The following is a 25,147-nucleotide window of genomic DNA, read 5'->3' as shown; positions in this document are numbered from 1 at the left end:
GATTTTGTCACCACCAGGCCTGCCTTACAAGAGACCCTGAAGGAAGCACTAAACCTGGAAAGGAACAACCGGTACTAACCATTGCAAAAACATACCAAAATGTAAAGACCATCGAGGCTAAGAAGAAACTGCATCAACTAACGAGCAAAATAACCAGTTAATATCATAATGTCAGGATCAAGTTCACACATAACAATATTAACCTTAAATGTAAATGGACTAAATGCTCCAATTAAAAGACACAGACTGGCAAACTGGATAAAGAGTCAAGACTAATCAGTTTGCTGTATTCAGGAGACCCATCTCACATGCAGAGACATACATAGGCTCAAAATAAAGGGATGGAGGAAGATCTACCAAGCAAATGGAGAACAAAACAAAGCAGGGGTTGCAATACTAGTCTCTGATAAAACAGACTTTAAACCATCAAAAATCAAAAGAGACAAAGAAGGCCATTACATAATGGTAAAGGGATAAATTCAACAGGAAGAGCTAACTATCCTAAATATATATGCACCCACTACAGGAGCACCTAGATTCATAAAGCAAGTCCTTAGAGACTTACAAAGAGACTTAGACTCCCATACAATAATAATGGGAGACTTCAACACCCCACTGTCAACATTAGACAGATCAATGAGACAGAAAGTTAACAAGGATATCCAGGAATTGAACTCATCTCTGCAGCAAGCAGACCTAATAGACATCTACAGAACTCTCCACCCAAAATCAACAGAATATACATTCTTCTCAGCACCACATCACACTTATTCCAAAATTGACCACATAATTGGAAGTAAAGCACTCCTCAGCAAATGTACAAGAACAGAAATTATAACAAACTGTCTCTCAGACCACAGTGCAATCAAACTAGAACTCAGGACTAAGAAACTCAATCAAAACCGCTCAATTACATGGAAACTGAATAACCTGCTCCTGAATGACTACTGGGTACATAACGAAATGAAGGCAGAAATAAAGATGTTCTTTGAAACCAATGAGAAAAAACATACAACATACCAGAATCTCTGGGACACACTTAAAGCAGTCTGTAGAGGGAAATTTGTAGAACTAAATGCCCACAAGAGAAAGCTGGAAAGATCTAAAATTGAGACTCTAACATCACCATTAAAAGAACTAGAGAAGCAAGGGCAAACACATTCAAAAGCTAGCAGAAGGCAAGAAATAACTAAGATCAGAGCAGAACTGAAGGAGATAGAGACACAAAAAACCCTCCAAAAAATCAATGAATCCAGGAGTTGGTTTTTTGAAAAGATCAACAAAATTGATAGACTGCTAGCAAGACTAATAAAGAAGAAAAGAGAGAAGAATGAAATCGACGCAATAAAAAATGATAAAGGGGATATCACCACCGACCCCATAGAAATACAAACTACCATCAGAGAATACTATAAACACCTCTACGCAAATAAACTAGAAAATCTAGAAGAAATGGATAATTTCCTGGACACTTACACTCTCCTAAGACTAAACCAGAAAGAAGCTGAATCCCTGAATAGACCAATAGCAGGCTCTGAAATTGAGGCAATAATTAATAGCCTACCAATCAAAAAAAGTCCAGGACCAGATGGATTCACAGCTGAATTCTACCAGAGGTACAAGGAGGAGCTGGTACCGTTCCTTCTGAAAATATTCCAATCAATAGAAAAAGAGGGAATCCTCCCTAACTCATTTTATGAGACCAACATCATCCTGATACCAAAGCCTGGCAGAGACACAACAAAAAAAGAGAATTTTAGACCAATATCCCTGACGAATATCGATGCAAAAATCCTCAATAAAATACTGGTAAACCAGATCCAGCTGCATATCACAAAGCTTATCCACCATGATCAAGTGGGCTTCATCCCTGGGATGCAAGGCTGGCTCAACATACACAAATAAATAAACGTAATCCAGCATATCAACAGAACCAAAGACAAAAACCACATGATTATCTCAATAGATGCAGAAAAGATCTTTGACAAAAGTCAACAGCCCTTCATGCTAAAAACGCTCAATAAATTCGGTATTGATGGAATGTATCTCAAAATAATAAGAGCTATTTATGACAAACCCACAGCCAATATCATACTGAATGGGCAAAAACTGGAAAAATTCCCTTTGAAAACTGGTACAAGACAGGGATGCCCTCTCTCACCACTCCTATTCAACATAGGGTTGGAAGTCCTGGCTAGGACAATCAGGCCAGAGAAGGAAATCAAGGGTATTCAGTTAGGAAAAGAAGAAGTCTAATTGTCCCTATTTGCAGATGACATGATTGTATATTTAGAAAACCCCATGGTCTCAGCCCAAAATCTCCTTAAGCTGATAAGAAACTTCAGCAATGTCTCAGGATACAAAATCACTGTGCAAAAATCACAAGCATTCTTATACACCACTAACAGACAAACAAAGAGCCAAATCATGAATGAACTTCCATTCACAATTGCTTCAAAGAGAATAATATACCTAGGAATCCAACTTACAAGGGATGTAAAGGACCTCTTCAAGGAGAACTAGAAACCACTGCTCAGTGAAATAAAAGAGGACACAAACAAATGGAAGAACATACCATGCTCATGGATAGGAAGAATCAATATCGTGGAAATGGCCATACTGCCCAGGGTAATTAATAGATTCAATGCCATCCCCATCAAGCTACCAATGAGTTTCTTCACAGAATTGGAAAAAACTGCTTTAAAGTTCATATGGAACCAAAAAAGAGCCCGCATTGCCAAGGCAATCCTAAGTCAAAAGAACACAGCTGGAGGCATCACGCTACCTGACTTCAAACTATACTACAAGGCTACAGTAACTAAAACAACATGGCACTGGTACCAAAACAGAGATATAGACTAAGGGAACAGAACAGAGTCCTCAGAAATAATATCCCACATCTACAGCCATCTGATCTTTGACAAACCTGAGAAAAACAAGAAATGGGGAAAAGATTCCCTATTTAATAAATGGTGCTGGCAAAATTGGCTAGCCATAAGTAGAAAGCTGAAACTGGATTCTTTCCTTACTCTTTATACGAAAATTAATTCAAGGTGGATTAGAGACTTAAATGTTAGACCTAATACCATAAAAACCCTAGAAGAAAACCTAGGTAATACCATTCAGGACATAGGCATGGGCAAGGACTTCATGTCTAATACACCAAAAGCAACGGCAACAAAAGCCAAAATTGACAAATGGGATCTAATTAAACTAAAGAGCTTCTGCACAGCAAAAGAAACTACCATCAGAGTGAACAAGCAACCTACAGAATGGGAGAAAATATTTGCAATCTACTCATCTGACAAAGGGCTAATATCCAGAACCTACAATGAACTCAAACAAATTTACAAGGAAAAAACAACCAACCCCATCAAAAAGTGGGCAAAGGATATGAACAGACATTTCTCAAAAGAAGATATTCATACAGCCAACAGACACATGAAAAAATGCTCATCATCACTGGCCATCAGAGAAATGCAAATCAAAACCACAATGAGATACCATCTCACACCAGTTAGAATGGCAATCATTAAAAACTCAGGAAACAACAGGTACTGGAGAGGATGTGGAGAAACAGGAACACTTTTACATTGTTCGTGGCATTGTAAACTAGTTCAACCATTATGGAAAACAGTATGGTGATTCCTCAAGGATCTAGAACTAGAAGTACCATATGACCCAGCCATCCCATTACTGGGTATATACCCAAAGGATTATAAATCATGCTGCTATAAAGACACATGTACACGTATGTTTATTGCGGCACTATTCACAATAGCAAAGACTTGGAATCAACCCAAATGTCCATCAGTTGCAGACTGGATTAAGAAAATGTGGCACATATACACCATGGAATACTATGCAGCCATAAAAAAGGATGAGTTTGTGTCCTTTGTAGGGACATGGATGCAGCTGGAAACCATCATTCTCAGCAAACTATCGCAAGAACAGAAAACCAAACACCGCATGTTCTCACTCATAGGTGGGAACTGAACAATGAGATTGCTTGGACTCAGAAGGGGAACATCACACACCAGGGCCTATCATGGGGATGGGGGAGGGGGGAGGGATTGCATTGGGAGTTATACCTGATGTAAATGACGAGTTGATGGGTGCTGACGAGTTGATGGGTGCAGCACACCAACATGGCACAAGTATACATATGTAACAAACCTGCACATTATGCACATGTACTCTAGAACTTAAAGTATAATAATAATTTAAAAAAAGAAAAAAAAAAGAATGAAGAATGAATGTGCTTCCACCATGTAATTTGAAGTTAAAAATATATGCCAATCATTAGAAATGTTATTTTTATTGAGTTATATTTATATAAGCAATGATGAAGGTATTTATAAAAATAACTACATGGTAAATAAGAGATGTTTCAAACGTATCAATATTACTTAAAATGCATTGTTATCTTATTAATACCTTCCAATGGTGTTAGAAATAATAATAAAAAAGATATGAACAGAATATTTTTTCTCTGTATCATGATATAGATACATTTTTTTTTTTTTTTTTGTATGTGAGAACTCAATGGGCTTTGCCTTGACCAGTGAAACTTCTGGGGATTATGACTTTAGTTTGTGTGTGGAAACAAAATTCATGCCCCAAATCAGAGTCAATCCTTTTTGGGACAATTTGAATGGTGGATAAAAGAAGAGGTTGAATTGCAGAATGCCTAGTGAACTGTGACTAATTCACTCTGTAAAATCACTCACTGCAAGTCACTGTTATCATGACAATAAGTAATAGGATTATTAGTTATCACAAATACCATGTCACTAGGCTTAGGAATTCTGCTTCAGAAGGTATGGGAAGAACCTAGACATCCTTATTAAAGGAAAAATTCCCAGGTAGTTTTGACAGTTAGCCAGATGGGGAAACAAGATATGACACTGATCTGAACCCCAGTCCTTTTATATACTTGCGCATTTTATTTGAATTTGTCTCCTTACTTGTGAAATAAGAACAACAAGTTTGCCTTTTGAGGAGTTAGGAAGAGTCAACAAGTCAGGGGCACTTACCAGCTGCCCCGTGGTAAGTGTTCAATAAATGTTAGTTTTCTTTTTTTCCTTTCTTGAACATATTATTTGTTTTGACTTATACAGATGTTCTACTTATTATTCTTGGCTAGCACATTCCATTGATTAAATGATTGAACCAATCAGGCCTGAGCCATGATTTCTAGCTCTGCATAGGCCAAAACACATTCCTCTGTACCATGGTCAGAGATGTATATCTAATCTTGCCAAATAAACACCCTTGATCTCAAGAGAGCATTGATAGAATTTGCATGGGTGGGAGGTAGGCACAAAGCTACTCCAGCCACTGAAAAAGCAGCTCAAAATGTATCGTATTAATGTATGAGCTTCCTATAGAAATCTCAGCATGTCTGTGAATGATTTGGGCATACATTACCCAGTCTTCAGGGCTTAATAGGGGACTGAAAAGTTTCCAATTTGGCTAAAAGCCTGTTTATATACATACTACATATAGGGGTGTGTGTGTGTGTGTGTGTGTGTGTCTGTGTGTCTGTGTGTTTGTGTATATATGTATGAGAGAAGTTGAAGTAAGGGGATTACTAGGTAACTCATTTCCAAAATGTTGTTTTCCTTGTCTGGTTGTTGTTCTCAAAGTGTCTAGATGTCATTGTACAATACAGCAACCACCAGCTACATGTAACTATTATATTCTTAAAATGTGCCTAAATTGAAATGTCTTTTACATGAAAAAATATGCACCAGTTTTGGAACAGTTAGTGCAAAAAAAGTAAAATACATTACTGACAATTTTAAATATTTATTGCATGTTGAGATCATAATATTTTGGAAATACTGGGTTAGATAAAAGGTATTAACTTCATCTGTTTATTTTTGCATCTTTTAATGTAACTTCTAGTCAATTTAAAATTACACATTATATTTTCATAGGCAAATGCTGGTCTAGATTATTTGCCCTGTTTCTGTATTTCCTTTAATATGTGTTTCTTACTGCTTTTAATAGTATAACTTTGGCTGCCATTCTTTAGAGTCAACCTTTAATGTAAACATGGGCCTACCTGACATTATTCCTTACAAGATGAGATACTTCATGTAAACTTGGAAGTTTGATTTTATTTGAGATGTGGCCACAAACCTTGATCCTAAACAGATATTGAAGTAAACAGCTATATTCTGACAAAAGTACATTGGAGTCTTATAAATTTGAATCTTTGAAAAGTATGTTAAGTATATAACACTCATCTGCCAAAACATTCACAGACATATCCACACAGTCAGCTTCCTTGGTCTCTATGTAGTTAAAATATTTTATTGTTTGTAGTCTTGAAAAAAATTAAGTCAGGAAAAATGTATTGTTCTTCACTCAAATGAAATGATTCTTTGTTTTTAACAACAACCAGCTATCAAAAGAAAGTATAATTTTATTAAAAACCTGGTAGTTGCATTGCTTACAGAGGACTGATTAAATGTGACCTACTTATTCCTTGATATTGTTATACATTTATTTTTCAATATATTATTTGCAAATTTTGCAGAAGACTACATTTATGCATGAAAAAAACAAGCTAGTTGGAAGGGTGGCAGATTATTCTCATTTCATAATTTATGCTTAAAAAAGGTCCAAATGTAATAACACAACAGAATTTTAATCTGCTCTTTTCATCTTTTTTCTCTTCTAGTGCCCTGATTTTTCAAGATATCTGATATGTTAATTCCTTGGGCTTCTTTTAAATGTTTTCTCTGAATTATATTCAGAAACAACTAAAGTGTACTATAAATAGTTACCTTTAGGCAACATCTTTTTGAATTTCCTTTATAGTGCATTTTTGGGATAAATGTTTTTTCTTAAAATTCTGATTTTTTTCCCCTTCTCCATTGATGTTCCTTCTGAGTTTTCTAACTGGAACCCTTTTTAGCTTGTTTCCTAAGTAAAACTTTTTCTGTCTTTCAATAAACTTTCCCTTCTTATTTTCTAAATATGTCATTTCCTTTTGGTATTACTTAAACTCCTTCAATTTTTTATTTTATATTTTCTTCTTCACAAATCTATACTTTTGGGTATTTTATGATCTCAGAAGTAACATATACAATTTCAAAAAAACCCTCATAATATAGTTTTTTGTCACCATATTTTTTAGTTCTAGAGAATAACTGTATAAGTTGGTGTAGCAATGTGCACCTGTAGTCTTATTTATTTCCAAGAATGGTAAGGTATTTCTTCTCTATGTGAAGAAGAAACACAGCACTAGTGCACTACGATAGTGCCATGTGTATATGTATATATATTATATATATATGGGTGTAAAACCACACATTATGTAGCTATCTGGTCGTATTTCTAAGACTGTCCTTAGGAATCAAATTTTTACATAACAATGTCTCTGACATAATTTTTTTTCATAGCTTTTATTTCCTCTTCATATTTAAGTGCAGGAAAACGGAAGGACAAACAACAATAAGAACAACAATGCCCTGGGGTGGCCTGGGGTGAATGGACAGTACTCATTGGTTTAGATCCTATTACACAGCTCCAGTCAATCTGTCCCTTGATGAAGCATGAATTTTAAAGATGTCCTTACATTGACTGAATCCTCTGTTGGTTTGTGGCTCTCCTCAGACACTTCAGGGGCTGTTGGCACAGACACAGGAAGCAAAGGGGATCTTGCTTTTCCAGCCAACCCAAGAGAGGCTGTTTTCACATGGGTCTTAGGAAGAGTGGGCCCTGAAATAGAAAACACAGTGATGAAAGTAATGTAGAAAACATTCTGCAGAACACGTTCTCAAGTATATACACCATATCCAGGAGATTGGCATTGATTTTAGGTTATTGCTCATTCTATAGTGTAAAGATGAATGCTGACACAAAGAGTGGGCTTGTTTTATTTCTGCTAAATGGAAGACAAATTCTGATTAGGCTTCTCCAGATGCAGCTTCACTAGCCACATGTAATTGCAAGTAGATTCCAAATCATGCTGTGAAAAGTTACCTTGGAGCTCTGGACTGTTCATCACACCTCATAAAGTGTCAGGCAAGCTTATTTGGTGCCAGTCTCTGCTTAGGGCCAGAAAGCCCTGTGCTAAACCACCTAAATAAGCCCTAAGCTGCATAGCAGAACGAAGGAAGATTTGTGGAGTTAGAAGAGCTGGTTGATCTAGTCTACAAATGAGCATAAGACGTTAGAATAAAATAAAATCCATCATGGCTAACCTGACAGACTATCATTTTTAATTCTATTTTGGAACAAAAAAGATGTAATTCTGTTCTAATCTGTATGGCTTTTGTCAATAAAAGACATACTATTGCTCATGAAAATCATTTGAGGCACTGCTGAGTATCTAATAGATGATATTTCTGTCTATTATACATAAGAGCTGCCTTTTTGGAGGGAACTGAAATTTGCTTTATAAATTCTGCTTAGCTTGTAGCACTAATACAACCTCATACCTATAGCCAAAAATAAAGCTTTTATAAAGACTTATTGAATCAGCTAGTACATCTCACATAACTAAGGGTTGTGTCTTTCTTAGCATTGTAATCAAGAGGTCAGCAGAAAAGGTATTACAGAAAGCCATGAAAAGGCAGTGGCCCCAGTTCTCTTCTATCAAGAGAGATGACATTTTAGTCTTGATGGTTCTAATGGAGTCCTATATTGTGCCAAGAAAAAGTTGTTTGGACTACACTTTAGAAAACAAAATTCTAGCTAATGAAGCTCAGAGGTTACTCTACAATCAGATAAATAGGAGTCATCTGTTCATTGGGAAGGAAACAATGAAAATAATAAATAAATCTAATAAACTAGCAATCTGCTAGGTGCTGGTCACTAGAAATGATAAATCTTGACATAAGCATCTTTTCCCATACCATGACCTGACATGAAATTTCTTCATATTCATACTTTTCACTCTTGAACTTTAGGGAACAAAAGTCTGCAATTCGAGTGATATAAATCTTATAATAACATAAGAGGGTGATATTCTGTGTGTGTTACATCTGATGAGAAGCGAAATGAAACATGAATTGTTTTCTTAAGAGTGGAAATGATACTTCTGAGTGCCTACAAAAGTGTAGATCTATGCCAAGTATTTTAGTTTCATTTTGGACAAAATAACATGGTGAGGGAGAATTTGGGATATCACAGCAAGTCCAGTCTGCATTCGGATCTGTGCAATTTCTTGTCAAGTAAACCTGTCTTGGCCTGTTTTTCATCTGTAAAATAGGAATGATACTAGCAATTTGTTAGGATTAAATGAGATTATGTATTTAAAGTGGCTGATACTTAGTAACTTTTTCAAAGAGGGCTATTCACGCTGTGAAAAGTTGCCTGGGAGCTCTGGACTGTGGTTCATCACAGTACAGAGCCTGTGAAATGTCAAGGAAGCTCATTTGGTGCCAATTATAGTTATCGAATGAGGGCTATTTTTAATACTAATCATTTTATTATAATATCATATATTAACATTTTCAAAACAATCCTGCTAAGTATTTGTATTCTCGGTTCACACAAGGGGGTGCCAAAATAAAGAAAAAGTAAAAAACTTGCCTAAGTTCGCACATTTAGAAATGGGCAGGCAGTATAAGAGTTCGCACCAACATCTGTCTAACTCCATGGAGCAAATGAAGGATGATCATTTGAAGCTTGTTGATGAAGCTTGTTGACCTAGCCCATCCAATTTACATGGGCTTTTTGAGGAAGCAATATAAATGAACATGAAATCTAGTTCAAGGACTATGAATCTGGGGATAAAAACTCCTTTTTTTGTCATTGTTTCTCATAACTGACTTGTAATTTAAAGGGAAAAGCAAAATAATCAACTCTAGCATTGACTTAAAATACTGTATTCCAATATTTTTAAAATATATACAAACATAAAATTTGCTGTAAGCATCATACCTTATAGTTCTTATGCTATGCTATAAAACAAAAACACCTTTAAAGTTAAACAGAAAGGCCCTATGAAAATAGTACAATTTCGATTATAATCATTAATTTAATGAGATTGTTGGGCTAAAACAAAATTGCCATATGATACTGTTGCTATGTTACAATCATTTTGGGTTTGTCATATATGCCCAGTTTTCATTATGAACATTTTCCTTCTTTTTTTCATTTATTCAACAACTTGTTTTCTTTATTTTTAATCAACAAGGAAAAATAGTATATTTTTATGGTGTAAAACATAATGTTTTGATACATGTATATACATTATGGAATGGCTAAATCAAGCTATTTAACATATGCATTACCTCACATACTTATTTTTTATGTTGAGAACACTTTCAATCAAATCTTAGCAATTTCTAAGTATACAATATATAGTTACTAACTCTAATCACCACAATATACAATGAATCTCTTGAACTTATTCTTCCTTTCTAACTGAAATTTTGTACCATTTGTCCAACATCTCCTCAATCCTCTCACCTCACAGCCTCTGATCATCATAATTTTACTATTTCTTTATTAATATAAATTTAATACTTTTATCCTGCCTCCCCCTTTTTTTAAATTGTATTTTAAGTTCTGGAGTACATGTGCAGAATGTACAGGTTTGTTACATAGGTATACATGTGCCATGGTGGTTTGTTGCACCCATCAAACCATCATCTATATTAGATAGCTGTCCTAATGCTATCCCTCTCCTAACCCCCTGCCCCCGACAGGCCTAGTGTGCGATGTTCTCCTCCCTATGTCCATGTGTTCTCATTGTTCAACTCCCATTTATGAGTGAGAACATGCGGTGTTTGATTTTCTGTTCTTGTGTTAGCTTGCTGAGAATGATGGTTTCCAGCGTCATCCATGTCCCTGCAAAGGACATGAACTCATCATTTTTTATGGCTGCATAGTAGTCCATGGTATATATGTGCCACATTTTCTTTATCCAGTCTGTCATTGATGGACATTTGGGTTGGTTCCAAGTCTTTGCTATTGTGAATAGTGCCACAGTAAACATATGTGTGCTTATGTCTTTATAGTGGAATGATTTATAATCCGTTGAATATATACCCAATAATGGGATTGCTGGGTCAAATGTTATTTCTAATTCTAGATCCTTGAAGAATCACCACACTGTCTTCCACAATGGTTGAACTAATTTACGCTCCCACCAACAGTGTAAAAGCATTCCTATTTCTTCACATCCTCTCCAGGATCTGTTGTTTCCTGACTTTTTAATGATCACCATTCTTACTGGTGTGAGATGGTATCTCGTGGTGGTTTTGATTTGTATTTCTCTAATGACCGGTGATGATAAGCTTTTTTTCACATTTGTTGGATGCATAAATGTCTCCTTTTGAGAAGTGCCCGTTCATATCTTTTGCCCACTTTTTGAAGGGGTTTTGTGTTTTCTTCATGTAAATTTGTTTAAGTTCTTTGTAGATTCTGGATATTAGTGCTTTGTCAGATGGATAGATTGCAAACATTTTCTCCCATTCTGTATGTTGCCTGTTTATTCTGATGATAGTTTCTTTTGCCATGAAGAAGCTCTTTAGTTTAATTAGATCCCATTTGTCAATTTTGGCTTTCGTTGCTATTGCTTTTGGTGTTTTAGTCATGAAGTCTTTGCCCAAGCCTGTGTCCTGAATGGTATTGCCTATGTTTTCTTCTAGGGTTTGTATGGTTTTAGATCTTACATTTAAGTCTTTAATCCATCTTGAGTTAATTTTTGTATAAGGTGTAAGGAGGGTTCAGGTTTCAGTTTTCTGCATATGGCTAGCCAGTTTTCCCAACACCATTTATTAAATGGGAAATCTTTTCCTCATTTCTTGTTTTTGTCAGGTTTGTCAAAGATCAGATGGTTGTAGGTGTGTGGTGGTATTTCTGAGGCCACTGTTCTGTTCCACTGGTCTATATCTCTGTTTTGGTACCAGTACCATGCTGATTTGGTTACTGTAGCCTTGTAGTATATAGTCTGAAGTCAGGTAGCGTGACGCTTTCAGCTTTGTTCTTTTTGCTTAGGATTGTCTTGGCTGTAGGGGCTTTTTGGTTCCATATGAAATTTAAAGTAGTTTTTTCTAATTCTGTGAAGATTTTCTAACTCAACAATAGGCATGACCTCATTCATACAGGGACTATAATGTCAGGTGGTCTTCACTGGATGTGAATGGTTTACCTCAACTCACACACCCACACACCATTTTTTTTTTTTTTTTTAGACTTCTGACTATAACCATGGTGTTCCTGGTGCCCTGTTAATTGTAAACCCAAATAGGAAGTCAGCCACTAAAATCCTTGGCAGGGAGTTCCTATCAAATCGTCTTCCAGATAACCCAGCATGTGAAATTCATGTTGATATTTTACGTTATTATTTAAGTGAAGGCATAAAGTTTAAAAAAGAATTCACAAAGTTTAAAAGCTTTAAAAAGAGGCATAAACCTTGAGAAGGTATTTCCCAACCACGTACTTTGAATTGTGTTGCCTGAATTATGTCTGTATGCCCTTCAAGAATGCTTGCAATGTTCTGATTAAACCTGAATTTCTAATAGCTTTATTGTTACAAAGCTGTTCCTCTTAGTACCTTCCAGAAGCTAGCTCTTATCCCTTCCCATGTTTAACACAGCAACTGCATCTTAAAAATGAACATTTGTCTCTACGTATTTTTTTTCACGTATCTTTTACTTATTTTTGACCTAGACTCCCTTAATCATAAAACCTATTATTTTAAATTTTTCGTTTTAAAAACATGTTCAAGAAACTCAGCTACTTCTGAAAATTTATAATCTAACACGCAATTAAACACATGCAATGCATGTTTAACATATATTGAAAATCAATTCACTCTAACGTAGGTATCTACAATAAAAAGTGAAAGGCACTGGCATAGCTTATTATATAGAAAATTCAAGTAGGGCCAGTGCATGTTCTGTTCTAAGAAACATAAAAGTAAAGATTCTTTTAGAATATACCAGACTGTTGTACATAATTCCATAACATGTACTTCATCACAATTTTTTTGTCAGTTTGACATGCAGAGAAATGAATTCCTAGGCATAGCCTACGGTTATCATGATGGAAATGTTCTTATGGTGTATTTTCTTTCCAGAATTCCAAACACTTAGGTGTATTGCCCTATGTGTATCATACTGCATCAGCCACACTCCTATTGTTACAAAAGGACATGGACATGACTAAAAAGTACCATCAATCAAACTCATTAGAAAGTTCATTATAATAATTGATTTTCTCTAGTGCCCAGGCAAGAGTTATACATTCCAAATGTACTGAGTGTTGAACAAATTTATAAGACACGATGAGCCTCACAAAAGGAATCGAAGACACTGTCTCGACTCAAAGACCACACGGAGTGTTTAAACCTCAGATGATTACCTTTTCTCAAGTACTATTCACAGAATCACAGAAATTTAGAATGCCAGAACTTCAAGGGTTCCTGGAGCTCATCAAATGACCTTCCTTTTATTTTGTTGGGGAGAATACTGAGGTCCGTGGAGATCAAGGTAGAGTTAATTTCAATAAAATTCTAGTAGAGGCAAAGAATTTAAACAGCCTCCCAGAGTTCATTGTCAGCAGGATTTGACTGGGACACTCTAGCGCCTTAAATATTTTTCTTTCCTTTCCCTGAAAGGGCAATTAAAGAAAAGAGTATAAGGGAAATTTCCCAGGAGAGATTTATTAACAACTAATTAGGCAACTGTGGTCTCAAAACTGCCCTTTAGTAAAGGAGAATAAATGTTTTAAAACCAAGATTTCCATGAAAACATCCTTTGTTGGAAGGCAGACACCATGTTCTTGGTTGTGCATAACTCCATCTCTATATGATATTTGTATTTGTGTAGATTCGGTGTTCAATATTTCAAGCCTGTGCACTGGTGAAACCTGGGTCCCTACAAGCTCACCAAGCAGTGCTTTTTCCTTAAGTACTCATAGCTCACCAAGCATAAATGGCTTCTTTCTTGATTTTCTGGTCTGCACCCCTGTTCTTTCCTGGGGGCTATGAGACATAACTTTAATCTTTTCACTCTCTGCTTGAAACCTGATCAGTCACCTTCCCAGTCTAAATTCTCAATCCATCTTCTACACCATTTAAACCAAATGAATATTTTATATAATAATCAGTTTCCTGGTATGGACTGATTGAAATGGTTGAAATATGGTTGAAATGAAAAAGCAATATAGTCATCAGGCATGTGGAGTAGTGAGTGAGGCCTGGAGCTTGGTCCATTCCAAACAGGATACTTGACACCATATTGCAGCCTCTCACCTGCCAATGGACTGACTGCTACTGTTGGGAGACCATTTGTCCTAATCCTCCATATTAAGCCTTCTTAGATTTCAATTACTTTGACATTGAAATGGGGCATTGCCACACTTCCTGGGAGACTAACTGATTTTTGTTTTTACACTGCTTTCAGAAGCCAGGTTTAAAGCCCACTTTGTTTATGCATCCCTGGCCTCACCAATTCTTGGTGACTCCTTCTTGATAATGGACTGCCCTGAGGCATGAGAGCCTTTGATGTGCCTGGCAGTGTTCTGACTCACTAGAAGAGAGCCACCATCCTACCAGAGAACTAATGGAAATTATGGCAATTAGAAAACACACACACACACACACACACACACAGAAAACACATTACTTCAGGATATCAAAGTGCTGTTCTTTAATGTTAAGAAATGATAGAATTTTTGATGGCTTTTTCTATGTTGGTAGATCTAGATTGTAGCTATAGGGAAAGCTTCATATTTATTTATTCACTTTGGAGAACAACACTTAACATTGACAATTGGCCTAAATATGAATGCTTTTCATAAAACTTCTATGAGCTCTATCAGAAACATGTATCAAAAGAAAAAGAAAAATTAAAAGAATCTCTTCCATGGCTCCTAGCTGTTAATATAATCTCAATTTTGGAGTCAGGGTCCTCTGGGATCTCTCCCAAATATGAAAATTGATTTTCAAAATGTGATTAAAAAAAAAAAAACCTACCTCATTTTGGGAGAGGGAAGTGCTCAAGGCTGGGTGGGAGCTAGTGAGAAGAAGATCGGTACCGGGGATCTGAGAAATTGGAAAAATCACCTCTCATTTTGCATACAGGTCTTGAAAGATGAAGGGTTTCCCAATCTGAAGTCCAAGCTGATCTATATATATATATATTTTTTTTTCAATGACGGTAAACTGTGTGTGACCTATACAACGAATTCCAGGTATTTAATGAGTGCTCAAATAAATATCCAGATACTAAGGAAGCATTTTAGCCTAGGACCTAGTTTTGTGACCTTGGCTTAATGGTCTAATTTCTTTGGATTTTGGGCTCTTTATGTCTATAAATGTAAGAAATTTAATTTTTAAGTTATTAGCTATGAAAAAATTGCAATAATTTAGTTTTAAACTAGTGCTTTGTAAAAAACTAAATGTTCTATCATTGTTTTCTTAAAATTATTAGTGAACAGCTACACCAACAATTAAGGTTTTATTGCTTTTGCATTTCAAACAGATACTCTAACTAAAAATAAGTGGTATTACGTTTCTGAGGTTAAATGATCCACGGCTAATTGAAAAATTTAAATTTACGAATGCTCAATCTGAAGTCACTGCAGAATTTCCCCTATCCAGGGTGCATGTTGGAGAAGTCTCAGGCGACCCTTTGGTGGAACGCTGGCTGTTGATGTGCTAAGTAAATGTTCTTACACTGACATACAACTAATTAAGTGAGCATCGCTTTGGTTTTAATGTTATCTCCTCAGCAGGACCCACTAAAAGGAAAAAATAAAAATGGGCTGGAGCTCTGAGATGGGCTAGCAGTATGCATCAGGTGCAGATGAGCAGTCTCAGCAGGAATTTACTGTTTTAAGATTCATTTTCACAGTACAGTTATTAAACATTTCATTTACTCATTAGGTACATAATATATGACTGCCAGGTGCAGACTCCTGCTAGCATCTCTCTGCAAAAGGTTTTCCCTTGTAAAATAATTTTTGGGGGTGAGAAACATTAGGATGCAGCTGGAATGGACTGAAAATGTTCACCAGAGTCAGATCAGAGGCCAATGCATAGCATCGTTTTGATTTCACTGTTAACTCACATCTTCCCCACTGTTTCCTATTTCCTACTTCATTTTCCATTCCTTCACCCTTAAGAACAAAGTTAAAAAGGGTGGTTTTGAAGAAGCCTGGGTTCTCACCTCTACTTTGTCTCTGACACATTCTGGGAAGCCAGACAAAATGAAATGGCCTCTCTCAGTCTAGTTTCCATGTGAACCAGAATATTATTCTTACATATATTTATTATTAACTAACTAGCCTGTGTTTGGGTTATCTGGGGGCAGATATAGAAGTGTCACATAATCATTTACACTTCTGACAGGCAAGGAGCTTTTGAGGGTATGGGAGAAATAAAAAATATGTATGGGAAACTTTGTGTAATACTCTACCTTTCCAGCTTCAACAAATATTGAACAAAAAGAGAGTAGCTACATTTACTTAGACATGATAGCCTCAGACATCCCTCATCAGTGATCGAATTTCAAACTATAAATTTTGTATCAATCTTAAGACATTTTAGTCTACCCTGTGAGTTGTACTTTAAGGGTGATAAACATCTCTAAATGCCACTTCTGGGAAGAGAAACATTGTGTTCTTCTCCCAACCTTCTTATTTCTCAAAAATAAGGGAAATGAAACAGACTATTTGCCCATGGGGGACGTGCTGATGAGGTGCCCTGCTCCCCTCTCTGCTCCTTTCTTCTTCTCTCATTGTAAGACAGGACTACTCTGAGTCACAAGTAGCATAGCTTTCATTGGCCACCTGTCTGTGAAAAATGAGAGGAAAGGGTTAATGTACTAATGGTCACTATTCAAGTTTTTAAACCTGATTGGGCTTGGCATTGGACATTGACATTGAAGACCCTTTGTCCTTAAACTTCACAAGAGTTGCATTTGTTAAGCACACAAGACAAGGCCTGACTTCAGAAGTCTCAGCCACCTCTCTACTGTCTGTTTCAGTTTACAGCTAGCGGGCCCAATATTCTTGTAGTCAGGGAGGGAGGAAGAGGTCTTCCACCTACTGCTACCATTTTCCAAAAGGCTATGATTCTCTGCAATCCTTGATTCCCATCTGGTTATCAATACCTTGTCTCTATTATTTTTATAAACTAAAACTTAGAAAGAGAAAGGGTAAAACAGGTACCCTTTGTCCCACCTACAGTTACATAAACTACAATAAAACACCTTTTCCTACATTTCTTTAAAATAGACCTTTTAAAGCTACCTTATTGCTCATGCCTTGGGCATAGGAACATCAAAGTTCAAAGAAGATAAAGGACTTGTTCAAAGCCACTCAGCTCGTAAGTTAGGCTTAAATTATATGTTCTTTCTTAGACAAAAATAAAAAATTCTCCAAGGTAGGCTTTGATAGAAAGCTGAGTGAAGCAGACCAGACAATCTTAGAGGAGACGAGGGTGTGAGAGTGAGACAGAAGGAGAAGAGACAGCAGGTATAGTGTGGGATGGTGGCAGGGGGTGATGGAAGAGGTAGAAGAAAGAATGGGAGTAAATCAGCATGTTCCTGCTCTCTTCTCTATGTGGATCCCAGCTAGACATGTTCTGATTTAAATGGGGAGTCAGTATAAATATAAACATCACAGCATCATGGAAGTGAAAATTTCTGAAGTCTTGGGAAACAATAACAAACATAGTACTTGGCTTTAGAGCTTCCTTAGTTTGAATAATGCAAAGGGTCAAAACTGTCTTCAAATATCTTTCTTATTTTTTCACTCCTTTCTCTCAACTCCTCTTTAGCACTATCCAGCCTCCTCAAACACATACTCTTTTGACTTACAGCATTTTATACCCAATAAATGATTTATGATAATATCTTCTGGGAAATTATATAATTTGAACTTCCTGACTGCTCAAATAAACATTTATTTTAATTAGCTCCCATTCTCTGTGATTTAACATTATCACTATTCATGGGTTCACTTACCCTCCTTACCACCAGAAAAAAAATTAAAATTTATTTTACAGATTGCATATGCTATGCACCCCGGGGTGACACTGGCTGAATGGGAAATTTTTATTAAACGATGAGTCATTGTTTGGGGAAATGTGTGTGCAGGCATTAAGTCTCTGCAGGAGGTGCTTTTCAGTGTACCACTTGAGGAGTGCTAAGGACAGGTTATGATGACCCCCTTCAAATGACAACACGTCTCAGTTCCCCACAGGGGCTCATCTTTTGGAGAAAACATATCATGGATAGCAGTGGTCCTGATCTATTGCTCTTCATTTAGGCAACAAAAATAAGAGTTTGCTTCAGAAGTGGGACAAATTTATAAATACTAATTTAACTAATTCCCTCATCACATGTTAAAAAATGTAAAAAGCCTCATGTGTTTCTATGAAAATTAATAAATTTTGCGGAATTTCATTTGAGTAGAGCACAGGTACTCAGCTTTTGACCTCAGATTCAGAAAAGTTGTTTCAGTACAAGATTTTGGAACTGGTCTTGAAAAACAAACAAACAAAAGAAAAACAGACATTGGTTTATGTTCCACAGGTGAGCTAAATTGAGGGTGATGACAAAACAGCAGGTCAAGTGGTTCTTAACCTGTTATAGATAATAAATAATTTGAGACAGTAATAAACGCTATGAACTCATTTGCTAGAAAAATGTACAGGCATACCAACAGAGAAATATCCATTTAATTTCAAGTGAGTTACCAAACACACAAATTCTTCCATAAACCCCAGATTAAGAGCATACAATCAGTTCAAAATCCAAACTACCTCACACTCTAATCTGCAGAGAGTCAGCCTCAGCATAACCTGGAATCTTTTTAGCAATTCAGAACCTCAGGCTCTACTCCAGATCTGCTGAATCTGAGTCTGCCTTTTCATAATGTCTGCAGGTAGTTCCCAGGCACACAAAACGAGAACCACTGCTTTTGATAGCCCTCTCCATTGTGAGCTTTGAAGTTAAGATTTATATCTCAGATCATGTTTGGACATGACCCATACTGTAACATGCTTAATAAAAACAAAATGTATAATTTTTTCAGTGAGAAGACAAAGGCATCAGTAGTGGTTTACATGTGCTCAATGAGAAATAACCTCTTTTTCTCACTTTCGATAGCTTACTTCCTACTCCTCACTTTCTTACCCCTCTTTGCCTTGCTACTGATTCTCTTTGCAGAGAGTTCGTGCAGGGAATAGCTACGTTGGAAGTTAGAACTGGGATCTAGGAAACTCCATAAGCTTTAATCACATTAAATTGGTCAATTGTGAGGAGCAATTCAGGAGATGCAGTATTTATGAGAGAGAAGAAGCCAGGTAGTGACCGCCTAATATGTACATCTGTTGGATATAAGGCCTTGCTTGGGACCTATGCTGTTGTAATGCGATGTGATCATTTGCAGTGGGACCATTTAAGTGAGACAGGGAAAATGTCTTCCTGGCTGTCAAATGGATTTATGATTTGTGAGCAAGCCCCGTTCAAATAAAAGAGGCCACTCTTTTCTCTAGACTCAGGGAACGACATTCAGACAGCTCTGAGCAGTTGCTCTGACCTGCTCTGTTCACCTTCTCTCTCCCACACACAGGTCCATTTCATCGCCCCTTCTCTGTTGCATATACTTGTGGGGAAATATAGCATACATGAGTTAGATATTGTTGCACCAGACATTGAGCTGTTAAAATTTAAAATACATTTAAACTCGTTTTCATATTATCCTATGCTTCATATATAAGATGATGAAAACTTCACTGGGCTCAACTTATCAGGCCAGTTTTATCAACACAAATCTGGAGATAATGTGTTCTCCAGATTTATCAAGTATTCTAATGTGTCAGCTCAGGCATGTGTGCACCAAGCAGCCTGTTTCTATTAACTGAGGTACCACTCAGAGAGTAGCAAAAAAGAAAATAAACAAATAACTATATTCTTGTAAATGCAACACTAAAACTAAAAGCTAATTTTTGACTTAAGAGCATACTAGGTTCACACATTATTGTGGTTTAAAAAAAAATGCTGTCTTAGCCAGGTGCAGTGGCTCATGCCTGTAATCATAATACTTTGGGAGTGTGAGGTGGGTGAATCACTTGAGCCCAGGAGTTTGAGACCAGCCTGGACAACAGAGCAAAACCCTATCTATCTCTGCGAAAAAGAAAAAAAAAATACAAAAATTATCCATATGAGGTGTCACTCACCTGTAGTCCCAGTTACTTGGGAAGCTGAGGTGACAGGATCACCTCTGCCAGGGAGGACAAAGTTTCAGTGAGCTATAATTGAGCCAGTGCACTCTAGCTTGGGTGACAGAGTAAGAGATTGTCTCCAAAAAAAAAGTGTTCTCAGCCAGGCGTGGTGGCTCACTCCTGTAATCCCAGCACTTTGGGAGACCGAGGCAGGTGGATCACAAGGTCAGGAGATTGAGATCATCCTGGCTAACATGGTGAAACCCCGTCTCTACTAAAAATACAAAAAAATTAGCCAGGCATGGTGGCGGGCACCTTAGTCCCAACTACTTGGGGGGCTGAGGCAGGGGAATGGCATGAACCTGGGAGGCAGAGGTTGCAGTGAGCCGAGATCACCTCACTGCACTCCAGCCTGGGCAACAGAGCAAGACTCCATCTCAAAAAAAAAGTGACCTCTATTAGAAAATTCTTACTCAGGTGACCTCAAAAGTAGAAAAATACATACAACTTGCTGGATAAAATAATCAGAAATGTCAAAGAAGAATGTTTTAGAAGAGTACTTTGAAAAATATGTTGAAAATAGCAGTCACTACAAGTGCCATTATTCTTATAAGCCTGTAGGTGCAATTATTCATTTCAAAATGAGAGGCATATGGTTTCATGAATAGGGCTTACTTATCATTGTTTTCTACTAAAAAAGCTTGTTAGAATCCCTTTTACCATACAAGATAAAGGCATTCTCCTCTAAGAGCCTTGACATTCTGGTAAATAAAGAGATCCTGGAAATAAGAACATCAATCCTTCTGCAAGCCTATGATGAAAGTCAATGCTGGAACACACACAAGATGTTTAACATGGCACTTGAATTTGTTTGTAAGTCCCTGCTAGTAAGATAAGAGTTATAAACATTCAAAGTCGAAGACTGTTTTTCACACAGTCTTGTAGGTACTACAGGTCATGTCTTTAGAAATGGGTTGCTGATGGTTAAACTCTGTTTATTTTAATATCACAGAGACTTTTCATTTGCTTTCAGTGCGTTAGATTTTTCGTAACACATTTTCAATAGTCCATTAGCACAGAGGTTTATGTGAGCACTTTATTTCAGCATTTCCCCTTGCTGCCAAAGAAAGCAACTGTAACTTGATGCTCACTGAAGAACTTTAAAGAACTCTGTCAACTACTTTGAATACTTAAAATGTATACCATGAGTCTCAAAATCTTCATTCAAACTAAAACCTTTCTCTTACTTGTAGTCTTTCACAAAACAAAAAGGAGAAAGGAAGAATATCTACCCTTATTTCTGTAGTAAATAAGGTTGTAGAATTTCATGTTTCCTTCCTCTTTAAAGAGGAAAAACCATCTGATTTCCCAGATGAGAAAAGTGAGATTCAGAGGGGCAAAATCAGTTCTGTAGTTGGCATGATGGAGAGACTAGTGCTTAGGACTCTGACTTCCACTGATTCACACGCCTTCTTTTTTTTGAGATGGAGTCTTTCTCTGTCACCCAGACTGGAGTGCAGTGGCATGATCTTGATCTTGGCTCACTGCAACCTCCACCTCCCAGGTTCAAGTGATTCTCCTGTCTCAGCCTCCTGAATAGCTGGGATTACAGGCACACGCCACCATGCCTGGCTAATTTTTGGTATTTTAGTAGAGATGGGGTTTCACCATGTTGCCCAGACTGGTTTTGAACTCCTGAGCTCAGGCAATCTGCCTGCCTCAGCCTCCCAAAGTGCTAGGATTACAGGCATGAGCCATCGCACCTGGCCTCCTCCTTTCTATGAATGCAGAGACTGCTATTCTTCTTCATGGAGGCCACTGCATGTCTGTTTATTTTCATAAGAATAAACTACTGAATTTCCAAAGGCTGTGGTTTCTACTCTATGCAATTTATTTGGCTTTAGCATAAGATGCTATTTATAGTTCAGATTATTAAACATGTTATAAAATGGTCATGAATTTATCTGCCTTTATCTTTTTCTAGTATCTAATCGAATATCCTTACAAACTTACAAGTTGCTCTGCTTTGTCTAAACTCATTATTAGACCTGAAATTGAAGAACTGAAGTCAAATTCTGGCTCTCACCTTTATTATTTTATTATATTCTGACCAATGCAACTAACATATGAGTGTCCACCATATGTAAGGGTGGGGATGAAGGTCCTAAGAATAATGACACATGACCCTGGAAAAGTTGCAAGGTATTCAACCTCTCTAAATATTGACCTCTGTATCGGTAATGCTGATGAAAGTTACTTCTCAGGCAGATATACACTTATTTGGAAATGTCTTCTATAAACTATAAAAAGGTGACAAAGTATAAAGCATACACCTTATAACTTTTATGTAAGCTGAGTTTTAAAAAGATGCTTTATTTTCAAAATATTTCAAAACAACAACGAAATCTATACAGCAGTAGTTAACCATGTGACCTATCAAGTTTATAAGAAATGTAAAAGGAATATTTACTGCCTTGAAAACAACCTACTGCCCACCTTTCCTTCGCTATTCTTTCTGTCACTCATGTGGTCACCCACTCTGCAGTATAATCCAAGGACGTTCTTTGTAACATACATGTTTCGAATTACGTTTCTATTAGGTTACAAAGTTCTGAAAACATTGTTTTTAACTTTCTCTTATGATTATCTGGATGGCCACTGAATACTTTAAACTCAGAGTTTCATTGTATTAGGTTGATACTTATCTTCAATTTCATATATGATCTAACAATTCTTGATGCAATATTTTCTCATAATTGGGCAAACCTTTCAAAAAAGGGACTCAAACTTTTCAACTGTAGTCATTCACTCCCTCCCTAAAATACAAGCTGTTCAGTGTTCGCTCTCATTGACCTATGGTCACACTCTCCAGCTCTCACTGTGAGTAATAATCCCACATGCCTTAAACTCTTATATGCTCATCTTTATTTTTCAGTTGGCTTCCAAAGCCCTGGCCATCAGTGGTGGTGACAGCAACAGATGTCAGATGTCAGCCCCTGGCTTCCTGCCTTACCACAGAGGGATACTCAGCAAACTGGACAGGTGAGTGGAAGGCAGATGGCAGCTATTCCAGAGTGCTCCAGCTAGTTGCTACTTTTGCTATAACATCTCTCCATGTAATGCCAACGTAAAGGAATAAAATGTTTACTCAAACACTCAGCTAAATGACTTAACCTACCTGATGTAGTTCTTCCTAAAGAATATTTAATTATTAGGATCCTAGAAGACCCATTTTAGGGAGGAAAAAGTCACTCTAAGAATAACTGTTAACATCACAAAAAAAAAAGCTAGGTAAAATCCTTTATTTTCAAAGTTACATTTCTCCAAATTCTTTACGTTTGGCTGTTACCTCAATTGTTGACCTTGGGCAAGCTGCCTAACCTTCTTAGGCCTCTGCTTTGTCACTTATAAATAGGGCATCAATTACATGGCTTACTCATAATGACTCTTCTAGAAATTATTTCTCTCTCCTCTGGGCAATTAACAGAGCTCTTTTCCTATTAATATTTATTTACTAAACCCTCATAGTAGAGGAAATACTAATTTATTAAACCACCAAGTAGGTTCCAGAGTAACAAACATTATTGATACTTAAAGCAAATTTGCCTTAATTACATTTTACCAATGGAAAATTTAGGATGACCAGACCAAATTGAAGCAAATTTCACCTATTACAATCCGTTAGGAGTGAGGACAGAAAAAATTTCAAGGAGATGTCTACCAAAAAGCCACACAGATAGCTTTCACATGAGACACAACTTATGTAAAAAGATGTAGTGTAATTTTCCACTGTAGCATTGATTGGATGTATTGGCTTCAATAACACCAAATCAACACATCTCTCCTATTTAGCTGTGCCAACGATTTACTCTATCTGACTGGCCTTTAAAATGACCCTCTTGTGTCACCTGGTAAAGGATGTCTGATCTCCCATGACCTCTGCCTGATTTTAGCAGAATGGAACATTTGTGTGGTATTCTTGATGAATACCCGCAATGGCGGCCTACGAGTGGCTCAGGGAAAGCAATTGTATTAATGCATTATGGTAATTTATTGGCAGTTTTGTGTGATAGCAGATTTACTGAAATAAGGCCTGCCAAGAAGATCAGGTTAGAGCAGGAATACATGATTTCCTAACCATCCATAAAATATAAATCAAACGTTTTTTCTGTCCACTGTCAGCCACCTCCACCCACTCCTTGTCCTCAGTCTTCAGACAAATTGAAGCACATGCCACAATTTGCACGGGGAAAATCAAACTCAATTTCGCAGTACAATGAAGTAAGTTTTGGTCTTGTCATGTCCACTGACATATTGATCCCTTGAAGATGGAAAAGATCAGAATGCTGTGGAGTTTTGCTTTTATAAATATATGTGTGTAAAATGCAATGTGTAAATGAAGGAAAATATAGTACTTATGGAGTTTTACAAAGTTTCAAGAGGTCCAGGGGGCTAATGTTATAAAAGAGTATTATGATATAAAAGCCACTATTTAAGAGATCACATTTTCTTTCCCTTTAGAGTTACATCTCTGGAAGACAAATGGTCTCCTAACCCAGGTTCATTTAAAGTGCAGCTGATCATTCCACAGCTAAAAGGAATTTTAACTAGTAAAGAAGAAAAAAAACCACACACCCTATCTTGGCCCTTTGTAAAACTTATGTCAGATCTATAATGCAATAAGCCCAACACTCTATCAAACATTTTCTATGTAACCTGAAAGGGGACTAAGCCAAATCACTTACATGTCTACATTTATGATTTGCAAAGTGTGGTGATTGCAGCCTCCATGAAATGTGTAAAGATCTCACAGTTATTCACGTCTATAGATAAAGCATTAAAAGATGGAAGCACTCTATTATAAGGTGATGATGAAATTGTAAGGAACACCATAAATACACTAGAGTCTTGTAAGCTACATTTTTAACTCAGCAGGTGGAAGAAAAAAAAATGAGAAAATGAATCTGTTTTCAGGTAGGCAGAATTTCAGTTGTTATG

At 36.8% G+C, this 25,147-nt stretch overlaps 1 protein-coding gene across 5 annotated transcripts in view; it reads right to left on the bottom strand.

The window, feature by feature from the left end:
• The window catches only part of DCC (DCC netrin 1 receptor), a 1,226,567-nt gene that overhangs the window by 6,959 nt on the left and 1,194,461 nt on the right, over positions 1 to 25,147 (bottom strand). For all 5 annotated transcript variants that reach the window (XM_017951762.3, XM_017951759.3, XM_017951760.3 and 2 more), the window contains exon 28: positions 7,592 to 7,734. In XM_017951762.3, coding sequence (XP_017807251.1) covers positions 7,592 to 7,734 — 143 coding nt within the window. The remainder of the gene's footprint in view (positions 1 to 7,591; positions 7,735 to 25,147) is intronic.

The sequence above is a fragment of the Papio anubis genome, chromosome 19 (genome assembly GCF_008728515.1).
Source record: "Papio anubis isolate 15944 chromosome 19, Panubis1.0, whole genome shotgun sequence".
Taxonomy (NCBI): Eukaryota; Metazoa; Chordata; class Mammalia; order Primates; family Cercopithecidae; genus Papio; species Papio anubis.
This window is presented reverse-complemented; position numbering and strand designations above follow the sequence as displayed.